We start from the raw sequence: 19,033 nt of genomic DNA, 5'->3' as shown, positions 1-19,033 counted from the left end.
AAATGTTGCAAAACCATAACATGCTTAAGAAGTTTTTTCTTCCTAAAAGTTTTTATATATATATATATATATATATATATATATATATATATATTAGGGTGACATTTTTCAAATAAATCAAGTAAGTTTAGATACAACAAAAACATATTAATTTAATAACCATGCCAAAAATGTTACAATAACTATATTTATAAATGTTCTGGATGAGTTTGTTTTTATATTTTAAGCTTTCATTTAGTTTGTTTTAATTAATTAGTTATGTGCTTTTGTAATTTTCATGGATTTTGTTATAGTTCTATTTATCTTTATTGTATTTAGTTTTAATGATTTCAGTATTTAAAGTTAAGTTTTTCATGTAATATTTATATTTATTTAAGCCTTTTACGCAATAACCTGAGAGGATTTGGTGATCTGAGAACACTTTATGATAAGGTTCCATTTGTTTACATGAACATTTACTAATTCATTATTAAAATCTAAATTTATTAATGGACCTGAGCTAACATGAACTTACAACGAACAGTTTCATTAACATTAACAAACATTAATTCACACTGTAACAAATGTATCGCTCATTAATATTAGTTAATGCATTAATTAACATTAGTTAATGAACCTTATTGTAAACTATTAATAGTTTTCATTTAGTAACACTGGTCAATAACATACACTGGTGAATCTTTTTTGTTAAACTGTTCAATTAAATTACCTGTCTGATTCAATGAAGCAGAATTATGCTACATGTGAGTAAAATGGCCATTTAGGATGAAGCGATTAACTAAAAGGAACCAGAATTTTCGACATATTTAGGTAAGTGACTTTTTATTTATTCCCTCAGCCCAGACATTACAAATAGTGATAGTATTTGGTTGCATTACAATGCTACTACTACTACAATGCGAATACTAATTGGTAGTAGATTGTTACTGGAAATCTATTGGAAAATAGTTATATTTTTACATTTATTTACTTTCCAACTCTGCAAAATGTAATACAGCGGCACATCAATAATATCAATGTCATTAATTCTCGAGTGTCTTGTAATCCAATGTAACATCAATCCAGTCTGTTGTTATATTGAAATGATCTACAGTGTGAAGAATTATTTACACTTGTGTTTCACAGAAACAAGAACAGCATCCACGTGAACAAATAGTGGCAGAAATAAGGGGGGGATTACATATGCCTTTAAACTTGGACCCAGTTTTGTTCCATTAGCTGTAATATACATTTTTCCCATCTGTTCTATTCTACATTGAAAATGTGCAAAATAGACTCCCCACGCACTCCTCATCTGTCCTAATGCAGTGTGATGTTTCACCCAACAGCCTCGTGACTCCCGCTGTCATGCCACTGTTAAGTCAAGGATCAGTGAAGTGATGCATTACTCTCTCTAGTGCTGACATGATGTTTATTTCATGTCACAGGCCAAAGGCCAGAAGGAACCAAAGCCCTGAGCTATCAAGGCAAATGATTAGTCAGCAATTTACAAAAAGCATTAATGTTATTTACAAAGGTTTATATCTGAACAACTGTCTGCCTGACCTTCAAATAAGCCCTGATCCAGTGCAGGCCTGAGGTTGCTTGGTTGTGAGTAATGCACATAGACAGTTTTGACAAGAAAGGATGTGAAAAGCTCTTATATTACCTTCTACAGACACTCCAGTGTCTTTAGATGTGTGTGTGTGTGTGTGTGTGTATATGTATATATATATATATATATATATATATATATATATATATATATATATATATATATATATATATATATATATATATATATATATATATATATATATATATCATATTTTATATTATTTATTTTTTTCAGTGATTATTTATGTTGACTAAAAGCAACAAATGAACTTCCAAGCAGCACTAATCATTATGCAGTTCAAACATTCAACATCTACTATTATTTTATAATTTTAAAGCTTAATGTTTCTCTTTTGTGATTTTTTTTGCTTACATAAGAAATATCTATTTGTGCCAAGAGGCCCGCCTGACACATGATATTAATGGCTAAACACAATAGGTTGGCTTTTCAATTTAGTTCACACACATTTTCTCTGGGATTCAATCAAATGCTAAACGAAAGCATCTAGCCATGTTCCATATTTTTATAAAACAGCAACTTTCACAAGATCAGGCTGACAGAATCATGACTCATTTCAGCAATAACGTGTCAAGAGAAAATCAGACATAATAGGCTTTTTTTCCCAATGGACAGACGGGGCTTACCATTTTAATGCCAGCTGTAGTAAAAAGAAGTGAAACATTAAATGAGTCTAATCTAATTTTACAGCTAAGAAATTAAACCCTTCTGAATTTATTATGATATGTGTTCAGATGAAAGCAACTATAAAACGGCAGGAGATGCGTGGGCCAAATCCTACAAAACTTTATCATGTTTTCCATGTCATATAAATCTCCCCGTGCTCATATAACGCTACTGGTGTCTTTCCAAAGGCACCTGTCACCATTATTTCTGGGATGTGTTTTTGCCCACCATTAAAGATCTATAAATTAAGCATATATCACTCCTTATAGAAATAATTAAAGTCCAGGATATGTGTAATACGAGGATATGTGTGATGGGTTCAGTTATTAAGGAGACTGTAAATGCTGCAGTGGGTTGCGGGGACAGACAGCAGCTCTTTTATTGCCAGGCCACACAGATAATTGGCACACCTGAATCCACTGCGCTTAAAATAAGCATAACAAACTCAGTCAACTGTCGAGTGTCACATACGTGTAATTGTAATTTTTGTTAAAGAAAAAACAAAATAATTGTTTGTTGAGCCAATATGGCATTTCCTGCAGTACGTCTCAGTTTTTTCTGAAATGCACAGGCAAAGAAACTGTCTGCTATCAGTATTGCAACACACTATTATATGGAAAAGTGACTCAAATTTTAAACCGCACCAACAAAATGTTACTTTTGTGCCATTTAGTAACACTGAACTCTTCCATAGAATAGATTTGAAAAGGTAAGTATGAAAATACCACAAATGTAGTTTATTCTTAATTTTAAAAATGACTTTAATAGCATACAATATGTATAATAGTAGTGTACAATTATATGCATGTTTAATTCAAATATTAAATAGTATCCAAAATAGTATGTTGGATACTGATTCTGCAGATTAATCCTTCACTCTGAGGACAAAAAGTGAAAAAAGTGAAAGTGATTTGAAAAAGTATGGTGACTCATACTTGGAATTCATGCTCTGCATTTAACCCATCCAAAGTGCACACAAACACACACACACACACACACTGTGAACACCCGGAGCAGTGGGCAGCCATTTATGATGCGGCGCCCAGGGAGCAGTTGGGGGTTCGGTGCCTTGCTCAAGGGCACCTCAGTCGTGGTATTAAGGGTGGAGAGTGCTGTACATTCACTCCCACCTACAAATTCCTGCCAGCCCGAGGCTCGAACTCACAACCTTTGGATTACGCATCCGAATCTCTAACCATTAGGTCACAATTTCCCCCTAATAAGACTTCCTTCTAATAAGACTTCACATGACCCACACCGTTGGTGGTTGGTGGATTAAAGTCATTACAGCGACAGTTCTCTTATGAGTCTGTCCTGGATATGGTTGGGATATCAATGCAGTACATTAAAAATGTTCATTGATGTTTTATACCTTCTTACCGCCACTCGTCTGTTATTCCAATTAGTGCGTTTTCTGTTGATATAAAAGCACAAGTGGGTGTATTATAATAGAAGCGCTAAAAATAAGGATGATTATTATTTTACATATCAACCAGGGTTTAAATTAGTCATCAGAATTAATTGACTCTTCTGAAATGGTTGTTTCAAATGTAGATGTATGCAAAGACCTAAATAAATACCGCAGCCTCACCACATTAGCTACTGAAGTAAAAAAGCCTGAACCTGTCATAATATTGTTTCCAAACTGAAGTAATGATGTGCAAGTGTTGGTGTTATAGCGTGCTCAGTATGATAAAGTATAGCATATGCCAGTTTAATATAGCTTTATTGTCTTTTTTAGTGAGACAGAAACACATAAAGGAGACACATTTTGTAGACTGTCACTGGAATTTGGTGGTTCCTATCTTGGTCCTGACCAGCAAATAAGATGTCTTGTAAAGAACACTTTTCAAAAGCTTGGTGTTAAAAAAACAAAGGTATGAATAAAGGCCCCCTGTAGAGAATCCATGCGTTTTTGTAAGATAAACATCCAGTATCTTTTATTAAGATACAAAATAACTAATGGTTTATCATTTGTTGTCATATAAACACCTGGCTACTGTTGAAATGATCTGCACTGGCATGTTATTGGTAATGGGACAGTGTGGATGTGAGGGTGCATAGCAGCTGTATGTGATTTGTAACACCTTTCACACACAGGTCTGTGTGGTAGATTCAGATCGATAAACACTTCAGACAATCAAGCTGTGGCGAATAAAGGATGTGAGTTCAGGAATTTAATAGCGTGTGTGTGCATGCAGTCTGTTGCTAAGCCATGGGAACCATCCTGTGAGACATTCAGGTAGGAGGTGAGCAGATTACTTAGTGTTGTCAAGGGACTGGCTATGGCAGCGCTTAACATTATGCTTCACTTCATACATCTTTCCACTGTGCCCATGACTATTCCTTTCTCTTTTTTTTTCTTAAAATTGTTTCCAAATAATGTCACTCAAAAGTTTTCAGTGAATAAGTGAAAACAAGCTTTTTCATAATCTACATTTTTATGGCTAGATTGACAATAGGGATTCAGTGCATAGAAAGCAATTGTGTGCCTCCCTTGCGGTCTGGAGGTTTACCAGAGAAAATATACGAAGTCAAATAGTCAGAAAGTCCCTTTCAGATCAGTCTGTTCACTCTGCGACTATATTTGCAATGCCCCCGGGCAGCTTTTTTTGGGCATCCAAGAATACTTGAAGAAGGAGGAATGAAATCCTGAAACTGCTTGCCACAGTCACATTTAAATAACGTGTTTAATTGTTGACTAGCTCTTTATTTAAAAGGTTAACTTATTCTGCTATGTTGTGTGATGTGCTTTTCCAATTTATAAGTAATGTGAATTCTTTATACATATCCAGAGTTTTTTAATTATAGATGGTTCAGTCCGGTAGGACTAACTCAATCTGACATAAAGATATCATCAATGGTGCAGCTGATTGGTGCTTTTTGTATCAGCAGCCAATGAGCTTGCTGTTCATCATTCAGAAACTTAGCTAGTGCTTGCTGTGGCAGTTGCAGTGCACTTCAAACCCTCCACCTTCCCCAGCTCCACCTGTCTAGATCTGCTACGGGGTGATTCATGTATGTTACATTTGGGGGTTATTCATATTTGTTATATGTGCAGCAGTGGTATATCTTGCATGCTCACAACAGCAGCATTTCAATGATAACTTGCTTACTGACAACTTGCTCTTATGTGATATTGCGTTCACAGCACAAGGTGTCTGTATAAATACAAGGTGATTAAATATGACTGTTATTTTTCACTGCACACCAACATTTATTTACTGTACCTTAAAAAAAATGTATGCATTTAAAGGCTATAAATCAAATTTTCTTCCTCTTCTATTTTTTTTATTTTCTCAATTTTTCTATAATTTAAAGTGCTTGAAGGAAATAAATCTCCTTGAAGTTTCACCAGATGTTTTATTCAGGGCTAAATTCCAAAATCACCGCCTGTCTGTCTGGTGTATTTGAATATGATTCTGTGAATATAGAATTTTCTTTGTCTTTTGATTATTATTATCCTTAAGAAACTGTGTGTGTGGAGTTTTGAGCTTTCGAATGTTTTGATGATAGGCTTGCGGTTCTCTTCTTAGACCCTTGGGTTTAGCTTAAAGTCTCATATGAGCAGGATATTCCTCAGATCACTTTCACTTACATGGAAAAAATCTCTTCTCCAAGACTTCTTGCAGTCTGTCAAGCTCTGGGAATGTGTGTTATTGCTAAGAACATGGTCCAGATGCATTAGCCGGTGTAACAATGAATTTATGAATGTGTGCCTGAAGCTCTACGAGAGGCTGTTTACCTCCCAAAGTCTTAGCGTATGAATTCTGCATTGCTCCCAGCAGTCCTTCAGTTTGAGAACCCCGGCTTTGTTTGCAGTGGCGCTCCGCCGTTTGGAGATCCAGGGAATTAGGGGATTTGAGATTGCAGTGGAGAAGGAGCTATGAAATAGAGCAATCTAAAAATGGCCCGGATGTGGCATGGAGATTTACTTGCAGAGCCGATATTATGCTCTGTGAAGAAGCAAGGAGAAAAGCTCCCCCAGAAAGCCTGGGATGTCATGCAGCATCATGTGCTGTGATTTATGCTGTGAAGCAACCAACTGAAGAATGTCCTCAAGGCTGCACCTTGATTTTTACACTTGTCCTATTCACTTAAGTCTTCCTAGTAAAAACACTTGTCCTGTGTTGTCTCCCTTCACAACATTATAAATGCTTGATCAGATTTCCATTAGTTTCATATATTATTATAAAATTAAAATATTAAATTATTTTGTTTATTGAAATAGTTCAATAAATAATATATGATAAATATTTAGAAATTAGTGTTTCATAATTGGCTGGTTACATTTACATTAATAATAAAAAAATACTCAACCATTCAAAAGTTTGGGATCAGTATCTTACCCTCAATAAGGATACATTTAAAAAACACAGTAAAAATTGTAACTTTGAAGAATATCGGCAAATCTGATTTTTTTTTTAATGCCACAATTACTCCAGTCTTCAGTGTCACATGATCCTTCAGAAATCATTTTATTTTGCTGATTTCTAACATTGTTGTCAGTGTAGAAAACTTACATGTTACATGGTTTAAAAACTTACATGTTTTTCAGGATTCTTTAATTAAAAGGAAATCTTTTAAAACAGCATTTATTTTAAATATATATTATGGTAACATAAAATGTTGTATTATTATTATTATTATTATTATTATTATTATTATTATTATTATTATTATTATTATATTCATTATTATTTTTTATACAGCTTACGTTATAAATTGATCCTTGCTGATAAATAGTGATTATTTTAAAGTAGCAATAAAAAAGTACTCTTTTTGAACAATGTTGTATGTATATATATGGCACTGTTACTGAAAATCACAGAGCACTCTCTACTGAGCTGTCACATTGATTTATTCAAGCCGATGTAATCGATCTTGAAAAAACGTAGCAAGGCTTCAGTGGACTCGGAGGCTTTAGACCTTCTGTGGTTATATTTGCATACATCCTCTGGCAATAGACCCATAGGAGACGGATTTACACTTTGCAGTGCATTCTTCCACCAATTCCAGCATCGATATTAAATATAAATGTGTTCACATGGGAATGCAGATCTAGTTCAAAGGCATGATATGCTCTCGCTAATGGTAGCCACTGATTGTGATGCCTGTTCCTATCAGTGTGCTTCCATTGTCCTGAAAATATCAGCTGTCAGAGATGCGTGGGAGGAAGAGAGACTGGGTAATTGAGGGCCGCTGAGTTGGGTTAACACACAGTATCCCCCTGTCTTCCTGATTGCCCTTTGTGTGTGGGTACAGTTTTCCATTTTGTTCCAGTTTTACCCTGTAATTAACAGAAGGACCATGATTTAATTGGCTGTATTTCAAGGTTTAGATTACCCCTTAATGTTGTTGTTTGTCGCCTGGTGTTTTATGTCCTTACACATTAATTCTTCATTTCATGCTGTCCTTTGAGCACACAACAAAGCTTTTTGTTTTTGCTTGAGACTCGATGATGAGAGCTGACAGGGCACGCATCACGTCTTATAGCTGGGTTTCTATGGAAACCAGGTTACATTGGAAGACATTTGAAGGGAAAACCCTCGGGCCCCAGTTTGTGCTCTGACTTGGTTTCAAAACAAATCTTAATTGAATTTGTGGGCCTCCTGATATTACTCATGTGCTCCAGACATGGCTCAACCCTGGTGAACCCTGGGCCTGTGGAGGAGGGGGGAAATTAACAGCCGTCTCCTTTCATGTGCTATCTCATAGGACAGCATGTTCTCCTCTCTGCTCCTGCAGTTCTGGGCTGGAAAATTTTGTTGAGTGCCAAAAGAGGCTTATGAGATGGGATACAGGTTCCACAAATATAAATGCTGGATTCTTTATGCATCAGAGGTAGTTTTTTCAGGATGATAGCTATATGGAGAATAAATAAAAGCATGGCTGCATATCTAATTGGAAGCTGTAGCTGCTATCCAATCCACTGACCTGTGCTTTCTTGTGTAAAAAAAATATCCAATCCACTGACCTGTGCTTTCTTGTGTAAAAAAATATCCAATCCACTGACCTGTGCTTTGTTGTGTAAAAAAATATCCAATCCACTGACCTGTGCTTTCTTGTGTAAAAAAAAAAAAAAACTAAAACTACATTAGACACACACACACACACATATATATATATATATATAGACGTACGTCTGTCTATCCATCAATCAATTGATAGTATACCTTAATATAGCTTACAAACACACACACACACACACACACACACAGCATGAATATGTTTAATAATAATGGAACACGAAATGATAACAATTTTCAGATAATTTAACCTGAATTCAGATTGTAAAATGTCATGTGGCAATTTTACGATATTTTTAAATTAATAATTGATGTTATTTTGGAATATGTATACATATTTAAAGTGTTTTTAAATAACTTTCATTTTAAATAGATGGTAAAATTCCTTATGGTATGACTCCCTACAATAACATGTATATATTATAGTGTAAAAACTATATTATATTATATTATTATTATATTAAGTGTGTGTGTATTTTTTTTTTCCATTTAGTAAAAGTGTGGTATGACAACCCAATACATTATTTATCAATTATTAATTTGTGTATTTCATTACATTGCATATAGTGAACATACAAAAAAACAAATAATGTTAGATGCCATTTACCTTAGTTTGTCTATTGATGTTAGTCCATAAAACAAGTGAGGCTTTCTTCCAATTGATCGTTTTAACCACCTCAAACTTATGACCTCTGTCCTGGTAAGCCCTGGGAAAAATATACTTTGACTGACTGATTACATTTATGAACCATTATATGCATGGCTCTTCATCTGAGTATTATAACCAGCATTGTGAAGAATATCAAGCTGGTTTGCAACCAGGTCCATGGGGAGTCACAGTGTCACACTGTTTGAATTCATTATCCATATCTTAATGAATGGAAGAAAACCCCAGTGCTTACATTGCTTTACTGCCGCATGTTTTCTGTACTGCTGTCGTCATGCTGATTAACAGCCAATTTATCCTTAATGTACAGCATACCATAAATGCTCACACTGGGTAATAGCCTTGTTATTTCATTTGATTTGGATGTGAAAAGGATTAAATTGACATTCTTATACATTATTATCACCAATTTTATTCATGATTAAAATTATTATTTACCCAACACCACGAAACTGCCTCATCAGCTTGACATTATCACCGCTGTCCAGCTGCGCAGGCTAGCCAAACTTATAAGAAATCAAAAGACAACAGCGGCAAACCCGTGGGAGCTACATTTCAGAGTCTGGATCATTTCGGATGACAAAACAGAGGCTACATGGCAGCGCTTGAATGTGGAAATCCTCTGAACACATAAATCCCTGGACCTAGAAATTTCATATCCACTCGGGTTAAACCCCGAGCCCTTCAAATGGGCATTTTACAGAAAGCAGTTTACAGAATTTACAGAAAACCCTTGACAGCTTATTCACATGAAACGAGGAACTTCAGCAAAAATACGGCTTGTAACATCAAAACTATTAGAAACGTTAGAGAAGCTCAGCATGTACAGTATGATGCACTGCAAAATAAATACATCAAAAATCATGAAACCAGTATATTTGTCTTGTTTTCTAGCAAATATCTAAATATTCTTAATGCAGGATGTATGAGGAAAATTGTTTATGATATTTGTAATATAAATTATTGCAATAATATTTCTCTACATTACTGTTTTTAATGCATTTTTATCAAATAAATGTAGCTTTGGTGCAGATATATATGGCTTCTTTTTTCCCAGTGTTTATTATAAAATATATATTTTATATTTAAATGTCTACCAAAGCTTTGATTCATTTCTCCAGTTCTGCATTCTGACCTCAAGTCTTCTTTACTTTGTATTGTGTGCTTACAGAAGTCACAAACTAAATAAAGAACAAAAGTTCTAAAAGACTCTAAATTAGACGTGGCCCCGGGCCCTTTGAACTGTCAGTAGAGATTTATGTTCCATTTGAGCAAGGACACAATGTACACTCCTCAGGAAGCCCAGGGAGATCCTAGCATGCATTATTTCAAATAAATCAAACCGGTCGAAGCAGTGGGCGGAGCGTGTTGGGATAAAGAACACCGCAATCAGTATTCCTTACCGTGCAAACACACCTCAGTCGGGAAAATAAAAATAAATTCAGCCGCATCAATATTATTGCTATAAAACCTATAGAACCTGTATTCCTATAGAGCTCCCACACAAAATGACAGATCTCCCTTTTCTTTTAAATGCATGTTTACATGGTGCTTGTCAGCAGTTTTGCAGCTTCTCCAGTCCATTTGTTCTATTGCAAGACAATTGTCCGTAATCGTGAAGAAATGAGTTAGAGCTTGCTTTCCGCCTACATGCAGAAGAGCCATTGATGGGTGGAAAGCTTGGCGGTGAGAGTGCTTGATATTGCTGTGGCATCTTCCGATAGTATTGTTCCCTTGGGAATAGATTATAGGGCCGTTTCTGTGATAACTTTAATTACATTTCATCATTTCTGCACTGTGTGATTGTGAGTGTGTGCTTGGTATCAAATTCAGTGTTTGATTTGCTGAAGATACAGTTCCATAGATAACAGTCATTGCTCATTTGACCCTTCTAATGCACTTTTCTTGTCTGTCTCACTGTTTTGACCATCTGTTTGTCCATATTGTGTGTGGCCCATTGCTTCCGCCCGGCTGTAGACATCGCTGTTGGTCTCCCCATCGGTGTGATAATAGCGTGTGGCTTGGCGCTGCTGTTGCTCGCTGCATTCGTCTCCTGGAAGCTGTGCTGGGTCCCTTGGAGGAACAAAGCCCTCTCGTCGAGTTCTGCGGCCCTCGCACCTGACGACTGCCCCTCGGTTCATTTACCATCTCTTCTGCCCAGTCCTCAGCCGTCTGAGGTCAATATGGCGACAGAGAAGGAAAAGTATCCTTTGGCATCAATGGGCTTCCTGGAGGCAGCTGTTAAAATAAGTCAGACCTCTCCCGACATCCCTGCTGAGGTGCAGCTCTCCATGAGGGAGCACTTCCTGCGCCGTACGCAGCGCATGCAAAGACAGACCACAGAGCCGGCGTCATCCACCAGGTAACTGTGCCAAATTACACACGTACACTACTGTTCAAACGTTTGGGGACAGTAAGAATTGTAATGTTCTTGAATGTAATATTCAAAAATATGTATATTATAAAATGTTATTACAATTTTATATATATATTAAACTGTTAAATATTTTTAAATGGAATATGGCAGAGCTGAATTTTCAGCATTATAAGTTTTCAGTGTCACATGATGCTTTAGAAATCATTCTGATTCTGTTTGTTTATGACATAATGCTTATCCGTCAGAGGCTCTGTTCTTTATTTTGATATATTGTATGTTTAGATCTACCAGCCTGATGGCAATGAAAATAAACTATTTATTGGCATTAACTGGAAATTACTAAACCTACACATAGGAGCCTGATAAAACGGCTAATTTCAGGAGAAAATTTCAAACGGCATTTAGATGCTTTACATCTCTCTTTAAAGAACTCTTTATATATATATATATATATATATATATATATATATATATATATATATATATATATATATATATATATATATATATATATATATATATATACTGTTTGTGCGATTATATTTTATGTATATTATTTTGAAATGATTTTTGGGTTAGATGGCCCTCTGAGAATTTTAATAATGATTAATAATGATATTTTTTATAGGATTTTATTACATTTTTAATCAAATTATTTCATATTTTACATGATTAAAACCTTTTTTATGATATCAGATATATTTTAGGACACATGATTTATGTAGCTGTTTAAACAGGAAGATAAATATGAGAAAATGTAATTCTGCTGAAAAGCAGCTCTATAAAGACATTGGTGTTTAGTTCTGAATAAGTTCAGAGTTCATTCCGTTCAGTTTGATAACTTTGAAAAGTTCATCAATTATAAAACAAGTACAATTCAGCTATAAGCAGCTCTGCAGGAGGCAATCGTGTCATTACTCAGCTCAAGTCAGTTTAATGATGGTATAATTCAGTTCAGTAACAGTGTCAAAGTTTCAAAATTCATTTATGAAACAAATTCGATTCAGCTATAAAGCAGCTCTATAGAAGAAGTGTCATTATCTTATCATTAAGTTTTGTTCTCATCCAATAGAGTCAGTACAGTCAAATAATCTGAGTAATAATGTGTACTAAGTGTTATTTTATTTAAATTAAATACATTTAAAAATGAAACTTTTTGCCCAAGGTAGGGGCCATTTTACCCCTTTCATGACTTTCAGTGTGGATGCTTTCATTTATTTCCCATATTTTTCCACTCATCTCTTAATCGTCACAATATAATTCAACTGCATGCAATCCTTCCCTTTTCAACATCTTTTATACATTTTCAGTCTATGCCTGCAGTCATTTACACACCCAGTGCTGCATACACTTTTACACATTTCATTAAAATACGCAGCTTTGTATATACCTGAAGGAAATGCATACTATGAATCACACTGTCAGACCTTTCTCAGCAGGACTCAAAAGACATCCTCAATCACATATACCCCATAACAGAATCTCCCAAAGACATTACAGAGCAGATGAACACTGACACTGGCAAGAGAAGTGTAAAAAATTATCTTTGAACAGACTATAGCTGATGATGCATAAATATTTAGAGGAGAGAGGAGTCTTTCATCTGAGAATGCTTTGTTTATGCCTTCAATAATATATTTTAGCGTCACTTCAGGACAAGTTTTCAGTGTTTAGCTGTTCCATAATCCATGGAACCAAGACAAGTTCTGCTCATGCAGTCTTAATTCATTTGGGGTAGTTCCAGGACACACTTAATTACAGCACTGTACTTGTCCACTTGAAATTAAATATTTGTCATGTACGATTTGCCCATTAAGGAGTAATATTTAATTGAGCTTCAGTATTTGGCTGCTCTTGAAGACTTTTCCACTGCTTTTGGCTATAAAGAGCATTGGCACAGCAGTGGTTTTATTCATATTAAATAATATGCAGTTGAATTAACTAAACCACAACTCATTTTAATATTCCCTTTGAGAACAACTGTTCCATAACAATTGAAAGAAATGCTTTCTTTTGTCCTAGCATTAAGGTTTGTCTTCACTAGAATTAAAGAGCCAAACTGGTTTATTTGAATGGGTAGCCAAACAATATTGGCCATGTACCATGTATTTTATTGGACAGGGGTTATCAAACCAAAGACCGTCAGATGTGAAGGACCTTCTTCTTCAAATATAAAGGCAGCTCTGTATATTTTTATGCATAAATATATGTTTTATTTTTTAATTGTACTGAAGCCAGAAGAAATTATAACAAATTATAACAAATGTATATATATACTGTGTATATATAAACATATATACATCTATCCATGGCCAGGGGATGGCTAAGCCTTCCCGAAACGTATATACGCTTCGCCAATAGCCTTGGTCAATCGTTAAGTTTTTAATCCAACTTTTTCTGAACACTCATCAAATCCCTCATGCTACTCTTTCTCTTCTTTATCTCATTTTTCCAGGCATAGTTCCTTCAAACGTCACCTTCCTCGTCAAATGCAGGTAGGGAGTCTGGACCTGGGAGATGACTATGATGTGGATGAGCAGCCAACCAGCATTGGCCGTATCAAGCCTGAACTCTACAAGCAAATGACCACAGACAACGACGAATCCGGCAATAGCAAAGGTGGCAAAAACTGCGGCAAGATCAACTTTTCCCTCCGCTATGACTATGAGAATGAGATGTTACTTGTCAAGATACTCAAGGCATTTGATCTCCCAGCCAAGGACCTTTGTGGCAGCTCTGACCCATATGTCAAGATCTACCTGCTGCCGGATCGGAAGAAGTTCCAGACACGAGTCCATCGTAAAACACTCAACCCCACGTTTGACGAGTCCTTCCAGTTCCCGGTACCCTACGATGAGCTTCCCATCAGGAAGCTCCATCTCAGTGTTTTCGACTTTGACAGGTTCTCACGGCACGATATGATCGGAGAAGTCATACTGGACAATCTGTTTGAAGTGTCTGATCTCTCAAGGGAGACCTCCATCTGGAGAGACATTCAGTATGCTACCTCTGTAAGAGAACCCTGCTGCTCTCTATCTCTTGATGTGTTTTGCCAAATCATGAGTACAAATTCTGCAGGTTTTTAAGTCGATTTTTTTATGGAGGAGAGATGCACAGAAAGCATGCACAGATATGTATTGATCACATACATATCAGATATGCAAATCAATATACAGTGGGGTGCAAAAGTACAAGACCACTAGTTTTTAATACTAATATTTCAGTATTAATTAAATTGGGAGCATAACAATTTAAAGTTGAATTGTAAATTGTAGATTCAAATTTCATAATGTTTTCGTATTTGGTTTGAAAACATCTGACCAGATGTACAAAGAAGTTCACATTAACAATTTAACAATTTCCGTTTATTTATTTACTATTGATTACATTTTCAAATGTTCAGATCCAGGTTAAAATTAGATTTATTAAAGTTTACGTTTAATGTATACCTTTTATTTATTATTTTTATTTTATTTTATTTTTTACAACTTTAGATAATTTCTAATTATCTATGAATGCTGAAACAAACAAACAAAACAAAACAAAAATCACTGTTTACACAAAATATTAAGCAGAGCATTTATTTATTTATGTATTATTATTATTATTGTTCTGCTTGGTGAGCATAGGAAACTAATTAAAAAAAAAATTCTATATGGTCTTTAACTCTTGAAACCCACTGTATGACAATATAATCTAAACCTGGTCTATCAAGCCTGATAAATTTTGTTCATTTGCAGCATTCTGCACAAATAGTTCCCCTTTTGTTTGGCTAGAGAAGAAATGATCCTGAAACCTCAGCAAGTACTCTTGATATTGCACTGCTCAGACAGTTTGGGTAGATTAAAAAATCCATTGCCTCTAAATAACAAAGCTATTAGATGCCAGCTAAGGTGTGTGAATTAGCCTGTTGCATTATTGACATGGTCTGGTAAAATGCAGTCCAATATTCAACAAGTTGTGTGCTGTACACCTGCTGATGCTAAGACAAATGAATGAGAGTTGTACCCTCCCCTCATTAACACACAGATAAGGTAGTAATTGACAAATGAAGATGACTGACACAAGCTGATTGTGTGGACAAAAAGAATTGCCTAATATTCGTAATGGCCACTAATAAGAGGTGCTGCCAATCACAGCACAATATTAAACACTTAAGTTAACCTCCAAAATATGTCCTGAGGTCATCTGAGGTTAGCTGATCACTCCATAATGGGAAGCTTGATGAACTTCAATTGCTCCTCGATGAGTCTCATTTCTCTCGGTTTTCTAGATTTACAGCTATTCTCAGAGGAGCGATTCAATAAACCTGTGGTTATTGCTTTCATGGCTGCCCCTTGAACAAAAACACACATTCTATTGCACTTGATAGGAGATTTGAATCTGGAACTCAAAGCAAACTTTTTTCTAAAGCTATCAAAAGGGGTAGTTCACTCAGAAACGACAATAAGTTCATCGTTTACTCACTAGGAAGTCATTTCATACCTGCATTATATTCTTTTTTTAACACAAAAGGAGATGTTAAGTAGGATGTTAACGCTGCTATTTTTCATACAACACAAGTTAGAAACAAGGGACTCTCATAAAGAGCCATAAAATCATCATAAAAGTGATCCATATGACTCGTGTGCAGTATTCATGTCGTCTGAAGCAATACCAAAGCTTTGTGTAAAAAAGACTAAATTTAAGTTGTTAAATTTGTATTGTTATTCAAATACAACATTCAAATAAAATTCAAGTTAAGTGCTCTCAAGTTCAAAAAATTATAAAAAGCACATTTATAATTGATATTGAATTATGCATTTTGTTGGTTTTGTTCAAATTTGGCATCGTGATTGATTTCAAGACACACCAAAATCAATGGAATTTGAAATACTGACGTCAAACATGGTGTGAAACATCTTGACGTGCCATTAAGTTAATTGTTAACTAATCAATTTCATTAGAAGGAAAAGAGCAAAAAATACAGCTATACTTCCACTTTTGTATTTCACAAAAGAAAGCATATCACAAGTTTGAAATAAAATTGTGTATGGTGACAGAATATACATTTTGGGGTGAACTGTTGATGGCAAAAGACAGTGTCCAAAAGATATTGCCAGGTGGACATGTGACAGAAGGACATTTAATAAATCATTAAGTCACTTAATGAGCTCAAGGACTGAAGTAGAGTGAAGCCTGAAGGAATTTGATTCTGGAGAGAGCAATAGTAAAATTAGTAATATTCACCATGGTCTCAAATCATTACTTTTTTGGAAATCATGCATTTATTTTTTTTGATGGTAATATCCAATAATTTATTTGCTTAAAATTTCTTGCTTTACAAATATTTTTCTGAAACATATTTTTTTTTTCTCTAAGCTTGCATTTACCCGTCCATCAATCTTCTTTAAAAAGTCCCTATATGATGCTGAAGCACAACCTGCAAATAATCACCTTAGAGGGCTAGAGAGACATTAAGCCACAAGTAGGGGAGTCATGGGATATGTCCGTCAGAGAGTGGCTTACTGAGCTCATTTAAAGTGATTAATATTTACACCAGACTTAATACCGCTGAGAGGATGATGCTAACACACTAACTCCAGCAGCGTCAGATAGCATACTTCGTCTTTGCATTGCACATGCTTAACTTTCAGAAAAGTGGGTGGTCTTGAAGTCTAAAAATACCACTGTTTCAATGCCTTGCGTTTCAGCTCTTAAAATGTTTTGTTGCATGGATTTGTTTATCTAGATAGATCTAAAAGAAACCTGCTCGGATCAGCTGTAAGGAAAATGATGGACCTTGTGCCCTGGTGGAAAGCCTGGTGTGTTTAGGAGTGTTGACGTTTAATTAACGGTATGTTTGAGTGGTGTCCAGCAGAGCAGCATGGCTTGGAGAATCGCAACAACTAATTGGTCGCCGTGGCTGTATCGGACTAACAGGACTCCTTTAGACCTCGGGCTTATTAAACCCAACCTTCATAGTCAAAATGCCAAACCACATCCTCAAACACCAATAAATAACTTCTCGCAGCGCTAACTAGCTTTTGGCAAACTAAACTACATCAAAGTAACAGATATTCTATTCATATAGTATCTTTCTATATTCAGGCATTGTGCAGATACAAAACAAATAATAAATGGTACACTATCAATGCTGCAATGATTTTTTCATCTAAAAGATTTGTTTATGAACAAAACAACAATGATGACGGGTAGCCATAACATTGGTAAGTTATTATAGAAGTCCATTTCCATGACATAAAAGACCATGGTTTGATAAATTAGGTAATTAGGACATGAAACATGGTAATTATGAGGTAATAAGTCTAAATTATGAGATACTAAGTCATAATTATGAGATAAAAAGACTAATTTATGAGATAAAATCCTAATTATGGCATAAAAAGAAATTCACTTTTTGTCATAATGACTTTTTAATATAAATTTCAATTGATGTCAGTTTTGACTTTTGGTCAGAATTTTGACCTTATCTCAGATTTTCGAATTTTTCTGTACCACTTTTATCTCATAATCATGACTCTTTATGTGAAAGGGTTCCTGAACTGTAATCTTGACCGTGAGAGATGCTGGGGGAACAGTGTCTGTTTCTGGTACATTATTGCACAATTACTGTTTTATAAATATTATCTGGTGCTAAGGAATTGAAAAGGTGACCTTTATAACAAAATGTGCCAATACATCATGCTACATTGATTTGTGTGTGTCTCTGTGATAGGAAAGCGTGGACCTTGGGGAGATCATGTTCTCACTCTGCTATCTACCTACAGCAGGCAGATTAACACTCACTGTCATCAAATGCAGGAACCTAAAGGCAATGGACATTACAGGATATTCAGGTAGTATTTCAACAGCTTTACTGCCTTTGACCATCAAAATACAGACATGAAATTAAATGCATGGGAAAATGGGGGGAAATGTGTCATAAGCACTCTTTTAATATAGCAAATATCCTTTTAGTCATGTGACCATACATCATATACACACAAGAAAAGTGGGATGCATTTTTTATAATAAAAGTATTTGTTTGTTAATTTATTGATTTATTGTTAACTTTGTACATAGCACATTTATGTCAAAGCCAATTTCTTCATGTTTATAAATATACAGTATATCATACATGTTGGTGATCTTGTGTGTGTGTGTTTTTTTTATGCTCATATTTTGATTTAAATGTGACATATCATGAAAATCTATCTTTTTCCATATTTAAGTGCTATAAACGGGTCCTCTGTGCATCATCAACCCAGAAAACATGAGCTGAGAAAACATGAGTAGATGAGCTTCACAGATTTTTCTCCCCCAGTGATGTAGAAAGGGAATATTATTGTGATATTACATACAGCCCCGTAATCTGCAAGTTTCCACCCACGGCGCCACCGTTGTGTTTTTGCAAATGGCGAAAGTTTGATAAAAGCATGCAAACTGTTCTATCTTTGGCTCATCTGATGAGCACAGAGCTCTGTTTAGATTCCCAGCCTCAGAGGAGACAAGAGAGCAGTGGATTTATTGAATTATTTACTGTATATTACGTTGCTGCCACACAGATCTAAATATTTGTTTTTCCACAGTTTTTGTAACTTGTGCGTTTTTAAACTTTTAACTTGTGTATAATTGACAGTTTAAGCACAATAAGATATGAAAGAGAACTTCATTTATTATCCACATGGCATGTGACA

The 19,033-nt window shown here is 35.2% G+C and overlaps 1 protein-coding gene across 1 annotated transcript in view; it reads left to right on the top strand.

The window, feature by feature from the left end:
• LOC128012160 (synaptotagmin-6-like) overlaps nt 1-19,033 on the top strand; it is a 40,343-nt gene that overhangs the window by 14,362 nt on the left and 6,948 nt on the right. The window contains exons 2-4 of the mRNA XM_052595214.1: nt 10,955-11,339; nt 13,810-14,365; nt 18,073-18,193. Of these exons, the coding sequence (XP_052451174.1) occupies nt 10,955-11,339; nt 13,810-14,365; nt 18,073-18,193 (1,062 nt within the window). The remainder of the gene's footprint in view (nt 1-10,954; nt 11,340-13,809; nt 14,366-18,072; nt 18,194-19,033) is intronic.

Source organism: Carassius gibelio, chromosome B23, assembly GCF_023724105.1.
Source record: "Carassius gibelio isolate Cgi1373 ecotype wild population from Czech Republic chromosome B23, carGib1.2-hapl.c, whole genome shotgun sequence".
NCBI lineage: Eukaryota > Metazoa > Chordata > Actinopteri > Cypriniformes > Cyprinidae > Carassius > Carassius gibelio.
This window is presented reverse-complemented; position numbering and strand designations above follow the sequence as displayed.